This window comes from Hypanus sabinus, chromosome 3 (assembly GCF_030144855.1).
Source record: "Hypanus sabinus isolate sHypSab1 chromosome 3, sHypSab1.hap1, whole genome shotgun sequence".
Classification (NCBI taxonomy): Eukaryota; Metazoa; Chordata; class Chondrichthyes; order Myliobatiformes; family Dasyatidae; genus Hypanus; species Hypanus sabinus.
The window spans coordinates 173,845,864-173,867,986 of record NC_082708.1 but is presented as its reverse complement, the minus strand read 5'-3'; the positions used below and the strand labels follow the sequence as shown (position 1 = coordinate 173,867,986).

Sequence of the window (22,123 nt, the reverse complement as noted above, 5' to 3'; positions counted from 1 at the left end):
CAAGCATGCACACTGACATCTGAAAGCTAAGTGGCAGCAAAAAGTTGGTTCTCACTGAGAGGGCCAATTGAGAACTGAGTTTCAATCCCAATGTTGTCAGAGCTCAGCCAGGTTGATGCATATCATAACCATGACAGTACATTATAAATAGGGAAAAGAATGGAGACCAAGATGGAACACAAACCTACTTGTCTACTAACAATGGACAGGGAGAAGGAACAAGTTTTTTTTTGCACTGTCCTAATAATTATTTAAACTGACAGCATTTGGGGGGAAGACTTTCCCTCTGCTTCCTAACATTCTAACTTTCCTGTAGCGGATTTCTTCTCCAACATCAGGCCCCTGCCAGTCTTGATCTTGTTGCCTCATCCTTCAGCATCTTAGTGAGATGTTCAGAATTATCCATGTGCCTTACATTTGCAGAACGCTAGCAATATTGGAAGACCATGCGACTGCAGATCCAGACTAGACTGAGCTTGGTACAGCTCTGATCTATTAATCCCCTGTTGCTATTCCAAGTTTTTGCAGAAGGAATCAAGTTTGACAGACAAGGAAAGCTGCAGCTTTGAGCCCTTGGGAGACTGAAGAACATGCCAAGCTACTAGGACAACAGCAACAGGATTTAATAGCACTGAGCTTGCATCGTTCCCCCTGGAATTATAATTGTATGGGTGATACAGAAAATTGCAGCAACTTTGCTGATGACCAGAGGTAAAGGTCAACCCAGGAGTCATCAAGAAGTCCCACACAAGGATTTTTCCCTGATAACCTATTATTTTTTAAAACATTTTGATGCTGTGGTCTCTGCTTCTGAGAGAAAAAAAAAATTAAAGTAAATGTATCTGAAACAGAAAGGCAAAACAGCATTTTATAATCCTTAGCAAGCAGTTTTCCTCAGCTTCAGCAAACCTATTTACTGCTACAAATAATTGTAATCGCTAAAGTTCCAGTTTAAAGACTAAAAGATAAGGAATGTAAAAAAACACATCCCTCCTTGTATTCAAAGTTTTTCTCATGTTGCTTAGGTAGAGCTTGAGCAACCTGCTCTGTTATCCAAAGTCAAAGGGAAGTGTGGCTTCACCTTTGACTTTAGGACTGTGAGAAAAGCTGCAAACTTAATCACTTTCAAAGGTTATCTAACAGGGAGAGTGAATACTATTCGTGTCAAATCCTCCAGCCACACAAGCCCTCCAACAATAAACATAGGGAATGCTACAGATGCTCAGCAGGTCAACTGACATCAATGGACCAAGAAACATAGTTAATGTTTCAGTGGAACTGACAGTGCCTTGGGAAGACTGGATTGAGGATGCATTTGAGCGTAAGAAAGCCAAGTACTAAGGGCTGATAGAGCAGTGCCAGAGACTGAGGTGGAGAGCACAATGCGAGTCTACAGAGGTGGGATGTAGAGGTTTTACTGTCTGTTTACTGTTCAGAACCTCCTCTCTCCTTGGTATTACAAGGGCTGCAAAGAAAAGAGCAGTCAGGACCATTGCAGAGGCTGCTAAGTAAGCCTCCATATGGCTGTGGATCAAGAGGTGTGACCCATGTACTCGTGCTGATGGGACACAAGCCACAGTCTAATCAACCTTGGCTGGGCCACTGGGATGAAGGTGACTGATGTTGAAAGACCAAAAGCACCCAATGGCCTCTGGTTACATTATTGATGATGGGTTCCAGTGCATCCTAGGATGTACTTCAGCATCAGCTTCTTGGTTTTCATAAGATCAAGGGAAAGTTAGCAATCAAGATGCTTTGAGCTATAGAGGAGGGGGATAGAGAAAACAAAGGGAATGTGACTGATAGGACAGAGACCTAGAGGAACTATGATGATCAAAAGAAAGTATGGAAGAAAAAGTATGAATGAAATGATCTATGTCCCACTGCTACGATAAAAATGAAGCTTTTGATTGAGCAAGCAGCCTGTGGAGGGACAAGTCATGCTAGCTAATTGTTCACAATAGAAGGTCTGTAAACCAACTACGATTGAGTCATCACTAAAAATGAGACCTGCTGCCTTTTGTTCTGGCATCAGCTTATGTGCAGTACACTTCAACGTGTGTAGTCAAAATGTTTCTGCATCTTTTGTAAGTTTCTGAAAATTATATAAAAAATTTATCAGATTTACATCTCCCCTATCACTTTGCAATGATGTATGTGAACAGCAGCTCAAGTGAGCTTCTGCATCGCAATGTTCTGAGATATGCAAGGGAATGTCACTGTGGGCAATACATTTGTTACTTAAGTGGAAGCCAATCTTCTTTAATGGTGGAGCAATCATCGGAGAAAGTGTCTTGAAATCAAACTAAACTAAATGTGACTAGAATGAAAAAAATGCATCTTTAAGGAGACTAAAATTGAAATCAACGTGTGATTTATTTAATGTAATTACACAGTTTATTATAATGAGGCGGTTACCATCAGCTGGTTTCTTGGAGTATTGCATATGGTGAGTATCCAATGGTTGTCAGCAGTTTAAATAACATAATAAATCACAAAATAAAATCAGATTTAAGTGTTTTAACTGATAGAAATACAGAAATGTGAGAAGCCTCAAATATATTACCAAATATTTCCTTTTGTTTTGAAATTACATTCAGTTTCTCACTATTTCTCTATTCATTAATTCCTTTGCCAAATCTAAATAGATTTTAAATTCTGCTAATATAGCAGCAAAGAGGATTTATTGTGCTGCTTGCATATTTTGTTTCAAAATTGGGTTGCTTTACCATTCTCCTGTATTTTCCAGGATTTGCCCTCGGAAGATTATCATTTTAATTACTGCTTTCTTACCCAATCCAGATCATTTGGAACACTCCAGCAACTGCAATTCTGTCTATTACATAAAACTTCTCATAACAACATAATTAGAAGTAAATTACACTGACCAAAGTAAAGAAAGAGATAATTAACTCATGAAAAGTTATCATGAGTGCAAGGGAGGAGTTTGCTGGATCCCTGAACCACTGTTAACTTCAACAGAAGACCAGAGGGCAGCAGATTATGTTCCCTTATTCAAAAAGGAGTGTAGGGAGGGAAAAGGCTAGGAAATTGTAGGTCGATGATTTACATCAGTAGCAGGGAAGTTGTAGCAGGGAATATTATGAGGGACAAAATTTATGTTCTCTTTGAATGGCAGAAGCTGATTTGGAGAAACCAACATGGTTTTGTGCAACAGAGATCACACTTCACATATCTCATTGTGTTTTTTAAGAGGTGACCTAAACAATTGCTGAAGGCAAATCAGTAGACGTGGTTTACATGGATTTTGGTAAGGCTTTGAACAACATCCCACGTTAGGCTGATCAAGAAGGTTAAGGCAGAAAGAATCTGAGATTGTGGGGAAGATTGCACCAATCAACATCAGTTTGTTAAATGGTCAAGTTGGCTTAAGGGCTTTGGTAACCAACTCCTACTCTATTTCTTACGTTCGTAATGGAAGTTGATTGCATATGACAATGAGTGCAAGGATCAACCTCATTATCCAGTTTGTACTAATTTCTAGTGTAATATCCACATGTGATCAATGTGCTAGAAAAACTTAACATTTGATGATCAATGGAGAAATCCGCTCACATTATAATTTGACAAAGTGCTATATTACAGTTGAAAACATTTGAAATAAATGTATTATCAAAGTACGTCTGTCACCATATACAACCTTCAGATTCATTTTTGTGACATTAACAGTAAAACTAAGAAATACAATAAAGTCAGTGAAAAACTACACACAAAGTCTGACAAACAACCAATGTGCAAAAAAAGACAAGTTGTGCAAATAAAAATCAAATAATATATAAATAAATATTGAGAACATGAGTTGTAGAGACCTTGAAAGTGAGCCCATTTATTGTAGAATCAGTTCAGTGTTGAGGTGAGTGAAGTTATTCACACTGGTTTAGGGGCCTGATGGTTGAAGGATGTTAACTATTCCTGAACCTGGAGGTGTGAAGCACTCAGATCTGCAGCTGGATCTTCAACTTCCTCACAGACAGGACCCAGGCTGTAAAAATAGGGGACAAGCTCTCCTCTACAATCACTCTGAGCACCGGTGCCCCACAAGGCTGTGTACTCAGCCCACTGCTGTACTCACTGTACACCCATGATTGTGTAGCCAAGTTTCCATCGAACTCAATATATAAGTTTGCTGATGACACCACAATTGTTGGCCGCATCTTGGGTAATGATGAGTCTGAGTACAGAGAGGAAATTAAGAACCTGGTGGCATGGTGCGAAGACAATAACCTATCCCTCAACGTCAGCAAGACAAAGGAATTGGTTGTTGACTTCAGAAGGAGTAGCGGATCGTACGACCCCATCTACATCGGTGGTGCGCAGGTGGAACAGGTCAAAAGTTTAAGTTCCTCGGGGTGAATATCACAAATGACCTGACTTGGTCTAACCAAGCAGAGTCCACTGCCAAGAAGGCCCACCAGCACCTTTACTTCCTGAGAAAGCTGAAGAAATTTGGCCTATCCCCTAAAACCATCACTAAATTTTATAGGTGCACCGTAGAAAGCATTCTTCTAGGGTGCATCACAACCTGGTGTGGAAGTTGTCCTGTCCAAGACCGGAAGAAGCTGCAGAAGATCGTGAACCCAGCCCAGCACATCACACAAACCAACCTTCCATCCTTGGACACATTTTACACCACATGCTGTTGGAGCAGTGCTGCCAGGATAATCAAGGGTAAGTCCCACCCAGCCAACACACTTTTTGTCCCACTTCCCTCCGGGAGAAGGTTCAAGGGCATGAAGATACATATAGCCAGATTTGGGAACAGCTTCTTTCCAACTGTGATAAGACTGCTGAACAGATCCTGACCTGGATCTGGGACGTACCTTCCAAATATCTGGACCTGACTTGCACTACTGTACTTTCCCTTTTCTATTTTCTAATTATGATTTATAATTTAAATTTTTATTATATTTACTTCAATTTATACTTCAGGGAGCGCAAAGCGAAGAAACAAATATCACTGTGATGATTGTACGCTCTAGTATCAATTGTTTGGTGACAATAAAGTATTTGTATTTGTACTTGTGGGACCTATGGCTCCTGTACCTCCTTCCCAATGGCAGCAGCGAGAAGGAAGCTTGGCCTGGATAAATGGAGTCCTTGATGATGAATGGATATTGAATGTTTACTAAACCACATACCTGTGGAAGGACTTTCACTATAATCAGGAATGCTGAACTTCAGTAGAATAGGACAAGGCAAATTCACAAATACAAATAGAGTTGGGAAAACAAATTCCAAGATTGTGAAGCACCAATTGGCTGGAGGAACTTGGTGAGTCGGGCAGCATCTAGGGAAGGAAGCCCTGCATGAGGACCAGAAACAATAATTCCTTTCCTCCAGTAGGGTGCTGCTTGAACTGCTGAGCTCCTCCAACAGTCTTTTTTTTGTTCCATATCCTAACATCTGCTTTCACTTTGGTCACCAAATAGTGAAATCCATCAAAACAAAGTAACAGGCATAGTAGATGAAGTTCAAAGTAGATTTCAAGTAAAATTATTATCAAAAGTACAACATGAACTACCTTGAAATTCATTTTCTTGCAGGCATTCACAGAAAGACAAATAAATACAGTAGAATAAATGAAAAGCTAAACATAAACACAGAGAATGACAAAGAGCCAATGTGCAAAAGAAGACAAACTACAAATGAAAGATAAGTAAATAAATAATACTGAGAGCACCCTTGAAGGAAACGCCATCGGTTGTGAAATCAGTTCAGTGTTAGGGTGTTATCCACATGAAGAAACTAATTCTAATGCATGTAGCTTTTAACCACTTCTGTGTTGTTTATGCAAGTGTCCTGATTTTGGATAAAATATACATTTAGGATTTGGCTGACACTGATTAGCTCCTACTGTGGCATGATGCCAAGATTATGAAGGAATCAACTGAATGGATGACAGCATTTCAAAGAAAGGCAGCGTGCTCTATTTTGCTGATGGATGAGACCGCTGTCTCAGTGAAACATGGATTCCAAATTGATGGCTACAGCCGCTGTCTGAGAAATGGCTGGAGCTGCACAAAGGTGAATAAACAACCATCCGATTGCCTCAAACAGCTGGACTGATCTGCATTAGCACCACAGGTGTTCTTCCTATCTGTGCAAAGGTTTAGATCGCAGCTGGATTGTGATCAATGCATGGTTAGTCTGTCATGATTTGCCACATTTAGATCATGACAATGCTTATTATCAGATCATCAGGTTTTGTAAAGATGAAACGGCCAATTTGTTAATCTTTGTTCCATGATCAATTCACTGTGCGAATAAATCCAGTCTTGTAATTTCATTTGCAGTAATGACTTAACTCAGCAGGAGTGAGAACTGATAGCTTGGATTTGCATGTAGTTAGCAAAGAAGGAGGGCTGCAGTGCTATTGGGCAGTTTTACTAGATATTTACTTCATTAAGTATGTCCAACAAACTAAAGGTGGAGCATTTTGTGTAGGATAACTGGCTGCAGGGTGTCTTGTGATATGTTTAAGGACTGGGACATCATAATTCAGAAGAATGTAAAGTAACTGCAGAGAGGAGGAGTCAGTGACCCACCTCTTTGCACACTGTGGGTTCGCGGAGAAGGTGTGGAGGAGGATGGAAGGGGCTGTGTTGAGGTTCATCCCCAGCAACTGCGTAACAGAGGACTCTATACGGGCTGCTCCCGGGGACGCACATCGAGACCAACATCCAGCGCTGCTGGCAGATCGTCAACTCGGTCAAGGACACTCTTTGGTCGGCCCGAAACTTGATGGTCTTCCAGCACACGGAGATGTCCATGGGGGAATGCTGCTGACTGGCACATCCTCGGCTGCAGGAGTACGTGCTGAGGGACGCACTCAAACTCGGTGCAGTCACTGCAAGGGCCCGGTGGGGAAGGACCACAGTCTAGGGTCCTTCTCCCGTGGGAGTTGAGGGGTGGGTGGCGGGGTGTATACCCCTAAACCACTGTATGTAAATATGGAATAACAGAGTGCCACCTGGGTGCAAAAGTGTGGGAATGTAAAGACTGTAATGGAAACATTTGTAAAGGACTGAGAGTCATTGAATGCTTTATTGTACCTAAATTTATTTTTGAATAAAGTATATTTTGTTTAATAAAAAAATAAAGTAAAGAAGGAAGGTTAGGCCATATAGACCCTTACCTATGCTTCTTTCAATAAGACCTTAGCTGATCTTTTAGAACAGCGCCATATTAAATCCATAACCACTAATTTCCTCCTTGTCCAAAAATTAATTGGTCTTTGTCGTGTATGTACTTAGTGACCAAGCCTTCACTGTCCCCTTGGGTAAACGACCAAATTTTCAAACATTTGCCATATCTGAGTGAAGAAATTATATTTCACTACTGTCCAAATGGCTGGAGCCTTATTTTAACACTGTACCTCTTGGTTCCTGTTTCCAATCTGTCAAGCCCATTATTTTCTGTCTCTATATTTGTTTTGAAGCCATACAACCTTCCCTTCCTGGTGAAAAGTCATCAACTTGAAACTTTAACTTCAGTAGGTCTGATGTGGCCCAGACTGCTGTGGACTTTGGGCATTACTGATCATAGAACATAGAACACTATAGCATGCTCCAGGCCCTTCAACCCATGACGTTGTGCCGACCTTTTAATTTACTCTAAGATCAATCTAACCCTTCCCTCCTACATAGCCCTCTATTTGCCTATGATCCATTAAGAGTTTCGTAAATGCCCCTTATGTATCTGCCTCTCGCACCACTCCTGACAAGGTCCTCTAGTCACCCACCACTCTCTGTGTAAAGAATTTATCTCTGATAGCTCCTTATACTTTCCTTCAATCACCTTAAAATTATGCTTCCTTGTATAGCCATTTCCACCCTGGAGAAAGAAAATTCTCTGATTATCCACTCAATCTATCCATCTTATCATCTTGTACACCTCTATTAAGTCACCGCTCATCCTCCTTTGCTCCAAAAGGAAAAGACATAGCTTCCTCATCTTCATAAGACAGGCCCTCTAGCCTAGGCAACATTCTGGCAAATTTTCTCCGCACCCTCTCTAAAGCCGCCACATCCTTCCTATAATGAGGTGACAAGAACTGAGCACAATATTCTAATTATGGTCTAATCAGGGTTTTATAGAGCAATGTTACTTCATGGCTCTTGAGCACAATCTCCCCATTAATGAAGGCCAACACACCATATCCTTTCTTAACAAACCTATGAATTTGTTTGTCAACTTTGAGGGATCTATAGATGTATAAAAGATATGATCGTTCAATGTGTTTTTAGAACAAAAGCTCATTGGGATAATCCTGCATTTCCTGATAAACACACAGAAAGCAAGAAAACTGGAATGAAAACACCAATGCACCAGTGTCTCCAGGAGGAATCTGACAGCTGGTTCATTATGTGGGTGTGATTGGCGTTCGAATCAACTGCTGGGATTGATTTCATGCTTGGATCAAGAATTATGAATGGGAATTGAAACTGGCACATTTGGAATTCCAGGTTTGGAATACATTCACTCTTGGATTGGCTTATCAGGAGTCAAACTGCATCATTAATAGATTTTTCTGCAGGTCCTGCTTTTTATAAGTCTGCTTTCAAAAATCCTCTAGCCTTTTGTTTGTATTTAAGCTTCCAGCCATGTGTTAAGACAACAGGAGACTTGTATTGTATTTTGCAAACAGGACCATTGTCTAGAAAAAGAGAAAAAAGATCTTTTTATTTGCTTCCAAATTGCATGGTCTGGTTTCAAGCCACCTGCTGTCTTTCAGGCTGTGAAAGATATTCGGCACAATATTATCTATCTAGTCCTATAATTTTCATACTGATAGATTTTTGTATGAGTTCAGATTGTGTAGCAGCCAACACATACTATTTAGCATCTCTTACCTGTGGGCACAGGCTATCGATCTGGGTGGCTGCCATGCGGACCAACTTCACGCCTTCTTCGTTATTTGAGATGGAGCAGGCGAGATTTGCGACCTGTAATTTAGACAGCAAATGAGAAAATAGATTACTAAGCAAATCTGACACTCCCCTAATGTGCATCTGTGAGGAAATCAAGCAGAAGAGGACCTGTAACTATAGTATAGCTATAGTATAGATGAATAATTCAGCACTTCATGGCAACCAAAGCAAAAACAGCCTGATCTTTGGAAGAAGATTGCTCATAAAATGCAGCTTACTTTGCTCCTGATACTGGTTTGTTTGTACATTGGTTTGAGATGTTATGGGTTTCACTCCTGATGGGGAGTGATCTCTTTCACGATGAAGAAATGATTAGACACTGAGTGTGGCCTCAGCTTCTGTCTAATTTCCATCTCAGAATTCCATTCCAGGTCACCACCTAATACCTCCTTGGGAAAGTGCAGAGCTTTGGTTTCTGGGACGGGAAAGAAGATGGCAGTGTGTTTGGATGCCGTGATCTCTCAGAGCTCAACCAATGGTATTTTTCTTTGTTAATTTCTTTTTATGATCGCAAGACAATGCTAAACTTCAAGAAACATTCTGTCATCAGTGAGCTGCTCATTGGTGGAGATGCTGGACTGGGTGCAAACCTCGTTGCTGCCTGCAGAGGAAGGCATCAAGGGCATCAAAGTTGGTGCACAAAGGCGGCATGCAGTGTAACCATGAATGATTGTCTTGGATGTTCAGAAGAACCTGTTGGATGTTGATAACCTAAGATGCCACAGGCCTGTTTCCTTTGTTTAGTAGGGCGACAGATGGCAGGGGAGCTGCATGGCCTCGGTGGTAGCGAGGACTAAGCCTCAGGTCCCAGGCTTGCCTGCTGCTGCAGTCCAGGGGACAGGACACCAGAAGCAGTGTAGCATGATGTCCATGCTTGGCTGGCCTTTCCAATCGCTGCTGCCCTCCAGGGTTCGATTCATGGACTGAAAGGCTGGATTGTGTGCACTACTGGGAACTGCACCATCAATTTCCGGGACATCATGCTCAGGGACTTGGACTATATATACTGCACATATCCATTTTGTGTGACCGTGTGTGTTGTCGTTGTGGTCTTTGTTCCGTTGAATGATGGTCTTCGTTCCATTGATCTAGTGGCCCACAGAGTGAAGACACCTGTGCATGTATTTGTTTAACATGTACTTGATGTTGCACTCCAAGAAGCCCACAATACTTCACAAGTCAACTAACTCACGATTGGAGCTGATGGATTTGTTGCAGCCTTCATCTGCCTTTGCAGCCGTTGAGTTCGAAGTAACTTCGCCTGCCTGTTCCACCGTTGTGGTCTTGGTTGGATTGTTCCTTGTCAGGGACCTCACCCTCAACCTTACTACCATGGGTGACCCTACCAGGAGCATAGCTGCAGACAGCATCGCTCTCGGGATCTTAGGACCACACAAGCTTCTCCACTACGACAAGGTGACAGTCCATGGAGAAGACTGTGCTTGTACTCACTATTTTAAATGTGCTGTGTGTGTTTTGCCTTTGTTTCCAGAGGAATGCTATTTTGCTTGGCCATATTCATATATGGTTGAACAATAATTAAACTGGAATTTGATTTGATTTCATCATCTCAATATTAAATTACAATAAGAGGCTGAGGCCTTGACTTTAATTCCATCTCCATCTCCCCTCTATTGTAGGTTGTTAGATGGTAGTGTGGAATTTAAGTTTGCTCTGCCTCCTGTCTGGTGGTAGTCATGAGGAAAGAGCACAGCATTGATGGTGGGGTCCTAGATGATGGATACTGATTTCTTGTGGCAGTATTCCATGTAAATGGTGGATAAGAGGAGGGAAGTTAAGATGGTGAAGAATTCCCTTTAAATGTGCACATTGGATGTTCCTTGGTAAGTGGTTGGGAGGTGGTAAAATCGCTCCAAACAGAAAATGCTACTCTCTTCTGTGACAGAAGTAACGTGCAGAGAAGCAGTGAGATATTCAGGACAGATATTACAACTGATGATAAGAGAAATAAATACCCAGTGAGATGCTAACATTCACAAAACACTGGAGCTCAGGGAATTTGAAAGTATAACATGAGAGAAGTTGATGTCATCATCATCATTAAGTGCCATGTCATATGACCTGAGTGATCATCAAATCAAATTTAGCTGTCATTAAACAACAGTGTTCCTCTGAGGCCAAGGTGCAAGAAAAACATACACGTGCATTTAAAACAGTGAGAAAGGGGAAAAATCCATAGTCACCTAAGAAAACACAATTTTAGTCCAAGATCTTGAGCGATGTCCTGCAAATTGATGGTTCCTGGCAGCCAGTCTGTGATTCCATCAATTCGACACTGGAGGGCAGCACCAACAGGAGACGTCACTCCCTTATGCTCCCTCCCCCAGCCAAGCACGGATGCCATGTTACAATGCGAGCCCATGGCTTGAGTCCTCGCTTCAAGTGCCTGTCTTGCCACCAAGCAGGCCTGCAGCAATCAATGTCCAACAGGGTCTTGTGATCACAAAAGAAATGTCCAAGACAGTCACTCACAGTTTCAGTACACACTGCCTTCATGCCAACTCGAAGGCACCAACTCTGGTGCCTCCGTGTAGCAGACAGCATTGTGGTCTGCATCCAGGTCAGCTCTCCTGAACACAGTCTGCTCCTTCTGTGGCCCAGTGCACTACTTGAATCCCTTGGCCTGATGGCCCTACTCAAATCCCTTTGGCCTAACGTCCTGACTCGACTCTCTCGGCCTAAAGGCTTGATCTTAATCGGTCAACCCATGGGCCAACTCTCCTCTGAACTGGTGGCTGGCTCTTACAACACGCCAGCCGACTACTCTGACCAATAAGCTGTAGATCTGCTGTACATGTAGTTATGAGAGTCAAGAACAGTATTATATGTATAAAAATAGATTTTAACAAAGAAAAATGCACTTTTGGTTGGCCCCTGAGAGGCCGCCATCTTACCAGAATCATGATCTCCTAGACAATGATTGGTCTTGCCAAGTTTTTGTACTGAAGTGGTTTGCCATTGCCTTCTTTTGGGCAGTGTTTTTACAAGATGTATGACCCCTTACGTTAACAATACTCCTCAGAGATTGTCTGCCTGGTATCAGTGGTCACATAAGTGGACTTGTGATATGCACCAGCTGCTCGTATGACCATCCACCACCTGCCAGCAGGGCTTCACGTGACCCTGATTAGGGGGCTAAACAGCTGCCACACCGTCCCCAAAGGGTGACCTGCAGGCTAGTGGAAGGAAGGAGTGACTCACACCTCCTTTGTTACAGACAACCCAGAAGTTGATGGGGGCGGAGGGTAGTGATGGATAAGAGGAGAGAGGGCAGTGTTAGGCAAAGGTATTGAGGTAGGTCAAGGTGAGGAGAACTGGAAGCAAACAGTAACCATGATTTACACCCATTCAGTTCAAACATACCAGGATTTTGATGAGCTAATAAATAAACTTCAAAGGGTTTCAGGCAACTTCTATTCAGCAAATTGTTCATTCTCAACGTATGTATTTTTACTGCTGCACAGCAGGAGGGCAGAGGTAAATGAAAGAAGAAAAACATGTGCTGACACATCTGAATTATTTTGCATCAAAATGGATTTTAACAGTGATTATAACTAATTATAAAAGTAGAGTGGGAGTGAGGTGGGGGATGGTGGTGGAAAAGTTGAAATGAAAATTTCCCTCAGATTCTGACCTGTTGTACACAGAAAAGTAACAAGCAGATTACTTCTGTATATTCCCTCGAAACACAGCAGGTATCTGGTTGACTGCAAGAGATTTATTCTGTAGCTATTAGTTTGAAAAGCATTCCCAAGTACTGCAGAATACTCAATCAGAAATTGGGACAGACAAGAAGAAAGGTAATGCAGGTCTTACACTTTGGGAGGGCAAACCAGGGTAAGACATGCTGAGTGAACAGTAGGGTGCTGAGGATTTTGGTGCAACATATAGATCTGGAAATACAGATCCATCATTCCTTGAAAGTGGTGTCACAGGTAGATAGGGTGAGCTTTTGGCATTGGTGAGGCCAAATTTGAAGTCTTGTATGCAGTTCTGGTCACTTACCAACAGGAAAGATAAAATTGAAAGAGTACAGGGAGATTTACAAGGATTTTGCTAGGATTTGAGGGCCTGAGTTATAAAGAAAGGTAGGATAGGTAAGGACATTTTTCCCTGGAGCAGAGCAGAATGAGCGGAGATTTGATAGATGTATACTAAATTATGAGGGGCATAGATAGAGTGAATGAAAGCATGCTTTTTTTTAAACTGAAGCTAGAAATAGAGATGATAGGTTAAGGCTGAAAGGTGAAATATTTAAGGGGAACCTAAGGGGGAAATTCATCAGTCAGATACTGATGTGGGTGTGGAATGAGATGCCAGCAGATGTAGTGGATGCAGGTTCAATCATAACATTTAAAAGAGGTTTGGATAGGTACACGGATAGGAGGGGTATGGATGGCCATGGTCCAGGGACTAGGCAGAATCACATATAGGCATGGACTAGATGGGCCAAAAAGCGTGTTTCTGCGTTGTAGTGCTCTATGACTCTATCACTCCACAATTCATGGTGGCAATTTTGTTAAACTAATACTGAAAGTATTTCAAGTGGAATTTAATGATATCATTCTCTCCTGGACAGCTGGGTACCTAAGTGTGTTCATATAAATCACCCCATGTGCTTCATGATTTCCACACTTCTCCAAGCAATGTTTCATCACTTTGTGATGAATAAGGTCTGTTTTTTAAAAAAAATACAACTGGTTGATTAATTCCTGATCCTTTTTTATGAGTAAGCCTTGACGCGCACACACGTGTGTATATATGGACCTTTTCTTTCTCATGGAATGCATGTTCCAGAATTTATACATCAGAGCAGCACTGTGTTCCAGCGCTCACTTCACACTTGCAGATGGATGTGCTGGTGGAGGCACTGTGCCAATCCATTGTCTAACTTGCAAGACATGTGCTGTCTCTTCTGTTGTCCTGGAGCCTGGATGATATGGCAGCTGATCAGGGAAACTACAGTAAGTAGCTGAGTTGTGGGGGGTGGTCTATGACCTATGTATGATATATTTTTGGGATTACGACAAGACTTGAGGAGCAGTAACAATGTACACTATGTCAATAATGGTCTTTCAAGATTTATTATCATAAGCAAAGTAACTGTAGGAATGCTGCACTAGAGAGTCAAGGAACTAAGATTGTTATAGAAAGGAATCAGAATCAGGTAAATTATCATGGAGCATAGAACAATAGAGGGCTGTGGGTAAGCCTAGGTAATTCTAAGGTAAGGACATGTTCGGCACAGCTTTGTGGGTCGAAGGGCCTGTATTGTGCTGTAGGTTTTCTATGTTTCTATGTTTCTATCACCGGCATGTAATGTGAAATTAGTTAACTTAGCAGCAGCAGTTCAATGCAATACACAATATAGAAGAGAGAAAAAAAAACAATAATATTAATAAATAAATAAATTACAGTATAAGGAGATTTTAAAAAGTGCAAAAAACAGAAATACTGCATATTAAAACAAAGTGAAGTAGTGTCCAAGGGTTCAATGTCCATTACGAATCGGACAGAGGGGAGGAAGCTGTTCCTGAATTGCTGAGTGTGTGCCTTCAGACTTCTGTACCACCTACCTGATGGTAACAGTGAGAAAAAGGCATGCCCTGGGTGCTGGAGGTCCTTAATAATGGATGCTGCCTTTCTGAGGCACTGTTCCTTGAAGATGGCCTTCGTACTTTGCAGGCTAGTACCCAAGATGGAGCTGAGTAGATTTACAACCCTCTGCAGCTTCTTTCAGTCCTGTGCAGTAGCCCGCCCAGACCAGACAGTGATGCAGACAGTCAGAATGCTCTCCGCTGTACATCTATAAAAGTTTTTGAGTGTATTTGTTGACATGCCAAACCTCTTCAAACTCCAAATGAAGTATAGCCGCTGTCTTGCCTTCTTTATAACTACATCAATATGTTGGGACCAGGTTAGATCCTCAGAGATCTTGACACCCAGGAAATGGAAGCTGCTCACTCTCTCCACTTCTGATCCCTCTATGAGGATTGGTATGTGTTCCTTCATCTTACCCTTCCTGAAGTTCACTCTTTCATCTTACTGATGCTGAGTGCATGGTAGTTGGCATATCTCACTCCTGTATGCCCTCTCATCACCACCTAAGATTCTACCAACAATGGTTGTATCATCAGCAAATTTAGAGATGATATTTGAGCTGTCCCTAGCCACACAGCCATGAGTATATAGAGAGTAGAGCAGTGGGCTAAGTACACACCCCTGAGGTGCACCAGCGCTGATCATTAGTGAGGAGGGCATGTTATCACCAATCCAATTGTGGTCTTCAGGTTAGGAAGTTGAGGATCCAATTGCAGAGGGAGGTACAGAGGCCCAGGTTCTGCTACTTCTCAATCAGGACTGTGGGAATGATGGTATTAAATGCTGAGCTATAGTCAATGAACAGCATCCTGACTTAGGTGTTTGTGTTGTCCAGCTGGTCTAAAAGAATAGGTTACAGTGAAAATTATTGGAGTTATTAGTGAGCTTTCTCCTTTAGTGAAGGAGGATGAGAAGCAACATAAAGAGGTGTACCAGATGATAAGAGGCATAGATCAAGTGGATAGCCAAAGATTTTTTCCCCAGGCAGAAATGGCTAAAACAAAGAGGAATAATTTTAAGGTATAGGGCTAGTGGTACAGGCTGATACATAGGGGCATTTAAGAAATTCTTAGATAGGCACATGGATTTTAGAAAAATGGTTGGCTATGTGAGAGGAAAAGTTTAGATTGATCTTAGTAATTTTTTATCGGGTTGGCAGAATATCACTGGCTGAAGGGTCTATACTATGTTGTGGTGTTTCATGTTCTATATAGGTTTTCTCTGTCATAAATTTGATGGCCAAGTAGTCTCCATTAATGTGAAAAGGAATTAATGAAAACATGGAATGTGGAAATAATTGAAACTTACATCTCAGTATATTCTGTTCCAGGCACATTTGAGTGTTATTGCATAAAGGCAATGAACACCTATAGTCAACTTGTGACTGCAAAATTCTGTGGGCACTGAAACACTCCACATTTCAAACCAGCCTGAGTGCCCAGAGACAGTCAAATTTAAAAGCAAAACACTGCTGATGTTGGGAAACAGAAATTAAAGTAGGAAATGCTGTAAATACTCAGCAGATCAGACACCTGTAAAGAAAGAACTAGAGTTAACTTTGGGGGATATGATTTGATGCTGCCAAACCTACTGAATATTTCTAGAATTTTCTGTTTTCTGGAGAAAAGCAAACACTGTCAGTTTGCTGCTTTCCCAAAAGGGAGTAGATTCCATTGAGATGATAGGGTTCATTTACAGCCTTGGTTTGCCAGGTCTGTTCTGCTGACCAGATTATGAATGCAAACTAGTGTTTCATCAATCCCATATTCAAAGGAGACAGGAATAAACACTCACAAATCTGCAATTTTACTCCTTGGTTAGAAAAAGCAGAAATTTAGCAAAAACAAGTTCCAAATCCCTCAACTCTGGATATAGTATCTCGACTCAAAATGTTGACTATCCCTTTGCCATCACAGATGCTGATCAACCCTCTATGTTTCAACAGCAATTTGCCTCTGCACCACACCACAGTGTTTGCATAGTTATACAGCATTACAGCACAGAAACAGTACCTTCAGCCCATCCAGTCCATGCTGAACTATTTTTCTGCCTAGTCCATCAACCCATACATGAAATGTAACGCTCTCCATACCTTTCCCATCCATGTACTTCTCCAAATTTCTCCTAAATGTTGAAATTGAACCCACATCCACCACTTCCGTTGGCAGCTTGCTCCACATCCACCTTTTGAGTAAAAAGGTTTCCCCTCAGATTCATTCACAGACCCTTACGTCTCCAAATCCAGCTCCCTTAATAAGAGTGCCAACAAAATTGTCTGAAACTTATGTATATGTATATTTTCTGCAATTTTTTACTATAACCAGAGATGGAGATGTGAAGCTTCTCAGAGAAGCTCCCACACCGTTCACTGGAACTTGACAAAACATTAGGAAATTATGGTGGAGCAGTACAAGCAGCAATGTAGAAACTCCCAAACAAATTCCTAACAAATCTGGCTACTCAAATAAATATACAAAAGGATGTGTTCAGAATCTATGTGATCAAATCAGAATTGATATTCCTAAACTGAATTTTCATCCTGTCTACTTCATGTTTGGCATAGTAGCATGTCTGCATAATTTATCAAGGTCTATATAATGATACAATTTTGCTTCTCTTCAACTCTCTGCAAAGCCTGTCATTACCAAATAATATATCACATGTTAAAGGCTTGCAAATTCTCTACACACTGCATTTCTTCGTTGGCATGTCACCTCATTCATGCTGCACTGACATGTCATTTAATTTAAGGGTTTGTACAACTAATAATTTTCTTTGGCAAATCCTTCAATGCAAAAACAGTCTAACTCATTTCAATGCATCGACATTCAGCCGGCTGGATGTAGTTGCATCAACATATGAAATACTCAACGAATGAAAAATCAAAATTAATTATTAAAATCATTAAGATTCCAGTGAGACAGACTTTCATGGACATTCAACAGAATTTTGAAATTAACAGAATGATGATTGCAAAATGCAAAGTCATTTGAAGGAACTATTGCTTTGGCCATCCTCAACAAAAAAGCATTTAAAAAACTGACATCTATACAATATTTATACTGTAAAGAGCTGTAATGTTTCACTGGTGCTGTAATGACCACTCTGTAATGTTCCACTGCTTAAGTAATGGTTTGTCAGTAGCAGCAATGTTTGGGTTATGACTAGAGATAATGAGGCCTATAGAATGTATGTTAGCCAATGAGCAGGATGTTGTTCTTTCTTGTGGGTTTGGGACTTTTTGACTCCAAGCATGTCCAGTAACTCATGGATAAGTCTGCTCTCAAAATCCCATCCTCAATCACTATGTATCTGCCTGGGAAGGCCATCAGCCTCCTCTGAGCGTTGCTGACCTTTGGACCCTTGCTCCCCATCCACTCCGTCCAGTGGTCTACCAGCTCTCTCCACATGCATCTTCCCTCTTCATCTCTCGCCAACAAAAGACCATGAAATCCCTGCTCCCAGACTCACAAGAACAACATCTCGCTCATTGGCTAACATACATTCCAAAAGCCCCGTTATCTCCAGTCATAACCCAAACATTGCTGCTACAGAGAAACCATTACCTTAGCAGTGGAACGTGACAGAGCGGCCATTATAGTAGCAGTGAAACCTTACAGCGAGTTGATCTGCAGCCAGAGAGGTTTAATCGGACCTTGCTAGACATGCTCAGGACCCTGGAAATCAGCAAGAAGAGCAGGTGGAGACAACATCTTGCACAACTGGTTCACAGTTACAACTGTACTCAAAATGAAGCTACTGGGTACTCGCCATACTATCTGATGTTTGGGCGCAAGGCGAGGTTGCCCATTGACCTTTGTTTTGGGACTGACAGGAATGATTTACCACCGAAGACTCATCTGAAGTATGTGTCTGATATGAGAAGAGAGCTGAAAGGAGCTTATGAATTAGCTGGGGTCATGGCTGCCAAGCAGAATCAAGGAAATAAGAGGAGGTATGATCAGAAGGTGAGGTTCTCCCGACTCCTGCCGAGAGACTGGGTCCTCATAAGGAATTTGGGGCTACCTGGTAAACATAAACCTGGGAAAGTCAAACGCCAAACCTACCAGTTTTCCGGGTGAAACCAGAGAATAGGAGTGGACCTGTCAAGATTCTCCATCGGAACCACCTGCTGCCCTTGGGAGAAGAGGTGCAAGGAAGCCCGGAGCCCAACTTGGAGCCTACACCTAGTAAGAGAACTTTGCAGAAACACAGGACAACTGCAGGGCCCACAGCAGGTGAAGTTAGGCCAGCCCCCATCCCTGAGAGGGATACCAAGTCAGAGGATGAGGACCTATATGTGTGGTACAAGCTGTCTTTTGCTAACTCAGCATTGATTGAGGAAGAATCTTCCAGCCCTTCTCCTACTGAGTCAGGTGAAGTGGGGGGGGGGGGTGCTATCTGTAGACAGCCTGGGTTGCAGCAGGACCCTGCAAGGGATGAAGTGGAGCTTGGCCACATTACAGAGGGGTCTGAGTTGCAGGCGGGCACGAGTGATAGGTCAGGGGTGGCCTCGCCAGGTAGACCAGACGTATCTCCAGTAGTGCCTGAACCTGAAGAGTTAGGTAAGGGGGTGCAGAGGGCTCAGAGAATTAGGAGACCACTGTATAGGCTGGCCTACATAGCACCAGGGGAACAGAGTGTGACCTCTACTGTTTTGGGGAGCTATGTCACTGCCTTTTGCACCTGGATTGGACTTTGTGTTTTGCAGGGAGGGATGGCGAATTATCTCAATGTCATGGGGGCATGACTAAATTTGGGGGTGTGTGTGGAGTGTAACACACTAGAAGGTCTCACTGCTATTGTAATGTTCCACTGCTAAGGTAATGGTTTCTCTGTAGCAGCAATGCTTGGGTTATGACTAGAGATAACAGGGTCTTTGGAATGTATGCTAGTCAATGCATGTTGTTCTTTCTTGTGGGTCTGGGAGCAGGGATGTTGCAGTCTTTTATTGGCGACAGATAAAGAGGGAAGACATGTATGAAGAGAGCTGGTAGATGGATGGACAGGGAGTGAGGGTCTGAAGGTCAGCCACGCTTGGAGATATCGATGGTGGACGAATAGCCTTCCCAGGTGGATACAATATGTTAAAGATATACAACATTTTTAGAAGGCTTGGGTGCAGGCATGGCTTTTTCCCGTGCTAAGGCGACTACAATGAGCAGTGGGCCACTTAAATTTGAAATGTGGAAAAATGTTTACACTCAAGAGGTCCTTGCAATAATATCACAAAACATATGAGCAAAATTAGGTCATCTGGCCCATCAAGTCTGCTTTGCCATTTTATCATGGCTGATCCATCTCCCTCTCAGCCCCTATTTCTTGCCTTCTCCCTGCATTTCTTCATGCCTCAACTAATCAAGAATCTATCAACCTCTGCTTTAAATAAACCCGATGACTTGGTTTCCACTGCAACCTGTGGAAACAAATTCCACAGGCTCACCACTCTTTGGCTTACTAAATTCCTGCTCATCTGCATTCCTAAAGGAAACTCCTCTATTCTGAGGGCACGTCCTCTGGTCTTAGATTTCCCCAGCAAAGGGAATATCCTCTCCACAACCACTCTATTGAAGCCTTTCAACATTTGATAGGTTTCAATGAGATACCTTCTCATTCTTCTAAATTCCAGAGAGTACAGGCCCAGAGCCATCAAACACTCCTCATATGATAAGCCTTTCAATCCCAGAATAGTTTTATGAACTTTATGGAAAGTGGCCAGTGACTGAGTGGGCCAGTGAAGGAGTGGAAATTTGAGGATTTGACTCGAGAGGCTTCGACGAGAAGAGGCTGAGGACGAGTTTCACTCCTAGTGAGGTAAGGCTGGGTAAGTTCCTTTCGAAGGAGAAAGTTTCAAAAGTTGAGGCACGTATTGGGTAGGTCATAGCAGCTGAGATCGGCCCCGTGATTTGTTCATCCTGCAGCATGTGGGAAATCAGGGATACTTCCAGTGTCCCTGACGACTATGTGTGCAGGAAGTGTGTCCAACTGCAGCTTCTGATAGACTGCATTGAGCGTCTGGAGCTGCGACTGTGTTCATACTGGAGCATCCGCGATGCTGAGAAAGTCATGAATAGCACGTTCAGTGAGTTGGCCACACCGCAGGTAAAGGCTACACAGGCAGAAAGGGAAGGGGTGGCCACTAGACAGCGTAGCAGTAGGCAGGTAGTGCAGGAGTCCCCTGAGGTCATCTCCCTCCTAAACAGATATACTGTTTTGGATACTGTTGGGGGAGATGTCTCATCAAGGGAAGGCAGCAGCAGCTGAGTTCACTGCACCATGGGTGGCTCTGCGGCACAGGAGGGAAGGAAAAGGAATGGGAGAGCTATAGTGATAGGGGATTCGATTGTCAGCATAATAGATAGGCGTTCTTGCAGCCACAAACGAGACTCCAGGATGGTATGTTGCCTCCCTGGTGCAAGGGTCAAGGATGTCTCTGAGTGGCTGCAGGACATTCTGGAATGGGAGGGTGAACAGCCGGTGGTCGTGGTGCACATAGGTACCAACGATATAAGTAAAAAATGAGATGAGGTCCTACAAGGTGAATTTAGGGAGTTAGGAGATAAACTAAAAAGTAGGACCACAAAGGTAATAATCTCTGGATTACTACCAGTGCCACGTGCTAGTCAGAGTAGAAATAGGAGGATATTTCAGTTGAATACGTGGCTTGAAAAATGGTGCAGGGGGAGGGATTCAAATTTCTGGAGCATTGGAACCAGTTCTGGGGGAGCTGGGACTGGTATAAACAGAATGGTCTGCACCTGGGCTGGACTGGAACCAATGTCCTAGGGGGAACGTTTGCTACTGCTGTTCAGGAGGCTTTAAACTAATGTGGCAGGAGGATGGGAACAAGTGCAGAGAGACAGAGGGGTGTAAAATGAGTGTAGACGCAATAAGTAGCAAGGTGAAAAGTAAAAGTGGCAGGCAGGCAAATCCAGGGCAAAAAGCAAAAAGAGCCACTTTTCAACATAATTGTATAAGGGCTAAGAGTGTTGTAAAAACAAGCCTGAAGGCTTTGTGTGTCAATGCGAGAAGCATTCGTAACAAGGTGGGTGAATTGAATGGGCAGATAGTTATTAATGAATATGATATAGTTGGGATCACAGAGACATGGTTCCAGGGTGACCAAGGATGGGAGCTCAACATCCAGGGATATTCAATATTCAGGAGGGATAGACAGGAAAGAAAAGGAGGTGGGGTAGCATTGCTGGTTAGAGAGGAGATTAATGCAATAGAAAGGAAGGACATTAGCCTGGAGGATGTGGAATCGATATGGGTAGAGCTGCATAACACTAAGGGGCAGAAAATGCTGGTGGGAGTTGAGTACAGGCCACCTAACAGTAGTAGTGAGGTTGGGGATTGCATTAAACAGGAAATTAGAAATGAGTGCAATAAAGGAACAGTAGTTATAATGGGTGACTTCAATCTACATATAGATTGGGTGAACCAAATTGGTAAGGGTGCTGAGGAAGAGGATTTCTTGGAATGTACGCGGGATGGTTTTCTGAACCAACATGTCAAGGAACCAACTAGAGAACAGGCCATTCTAGATT

The 22,123-nt window shown here is 42.5% G+C and overlaps 1 protein-coding gene across 3 annotated transcripts in view; it reads right to left on the bottom strand.

The window, feature by feature from the left end:
• ctnna2 (catenin (cadherin-associated protein), alpha 2) overlaps positions 1-22,123 on the bottom strand; it is a 1,188,004-nt gene that overhangs the window by 311,707 nt on the left and 854,174 nt on the right. For all 3 annotated transcript variants that reach the window (XM_059963425.1, XM_059963426.1, XM_059963427.1), the window contains one exon: positions 8,874-8,966. In XM_059963425.1, the coding sequence (XP_059819408.1) occupies positions 8,874-8,966 (93 nt within the window). The remainder of the gene's footprint in view (positions 1-8,873; positions 8,967-22,123) is intronic.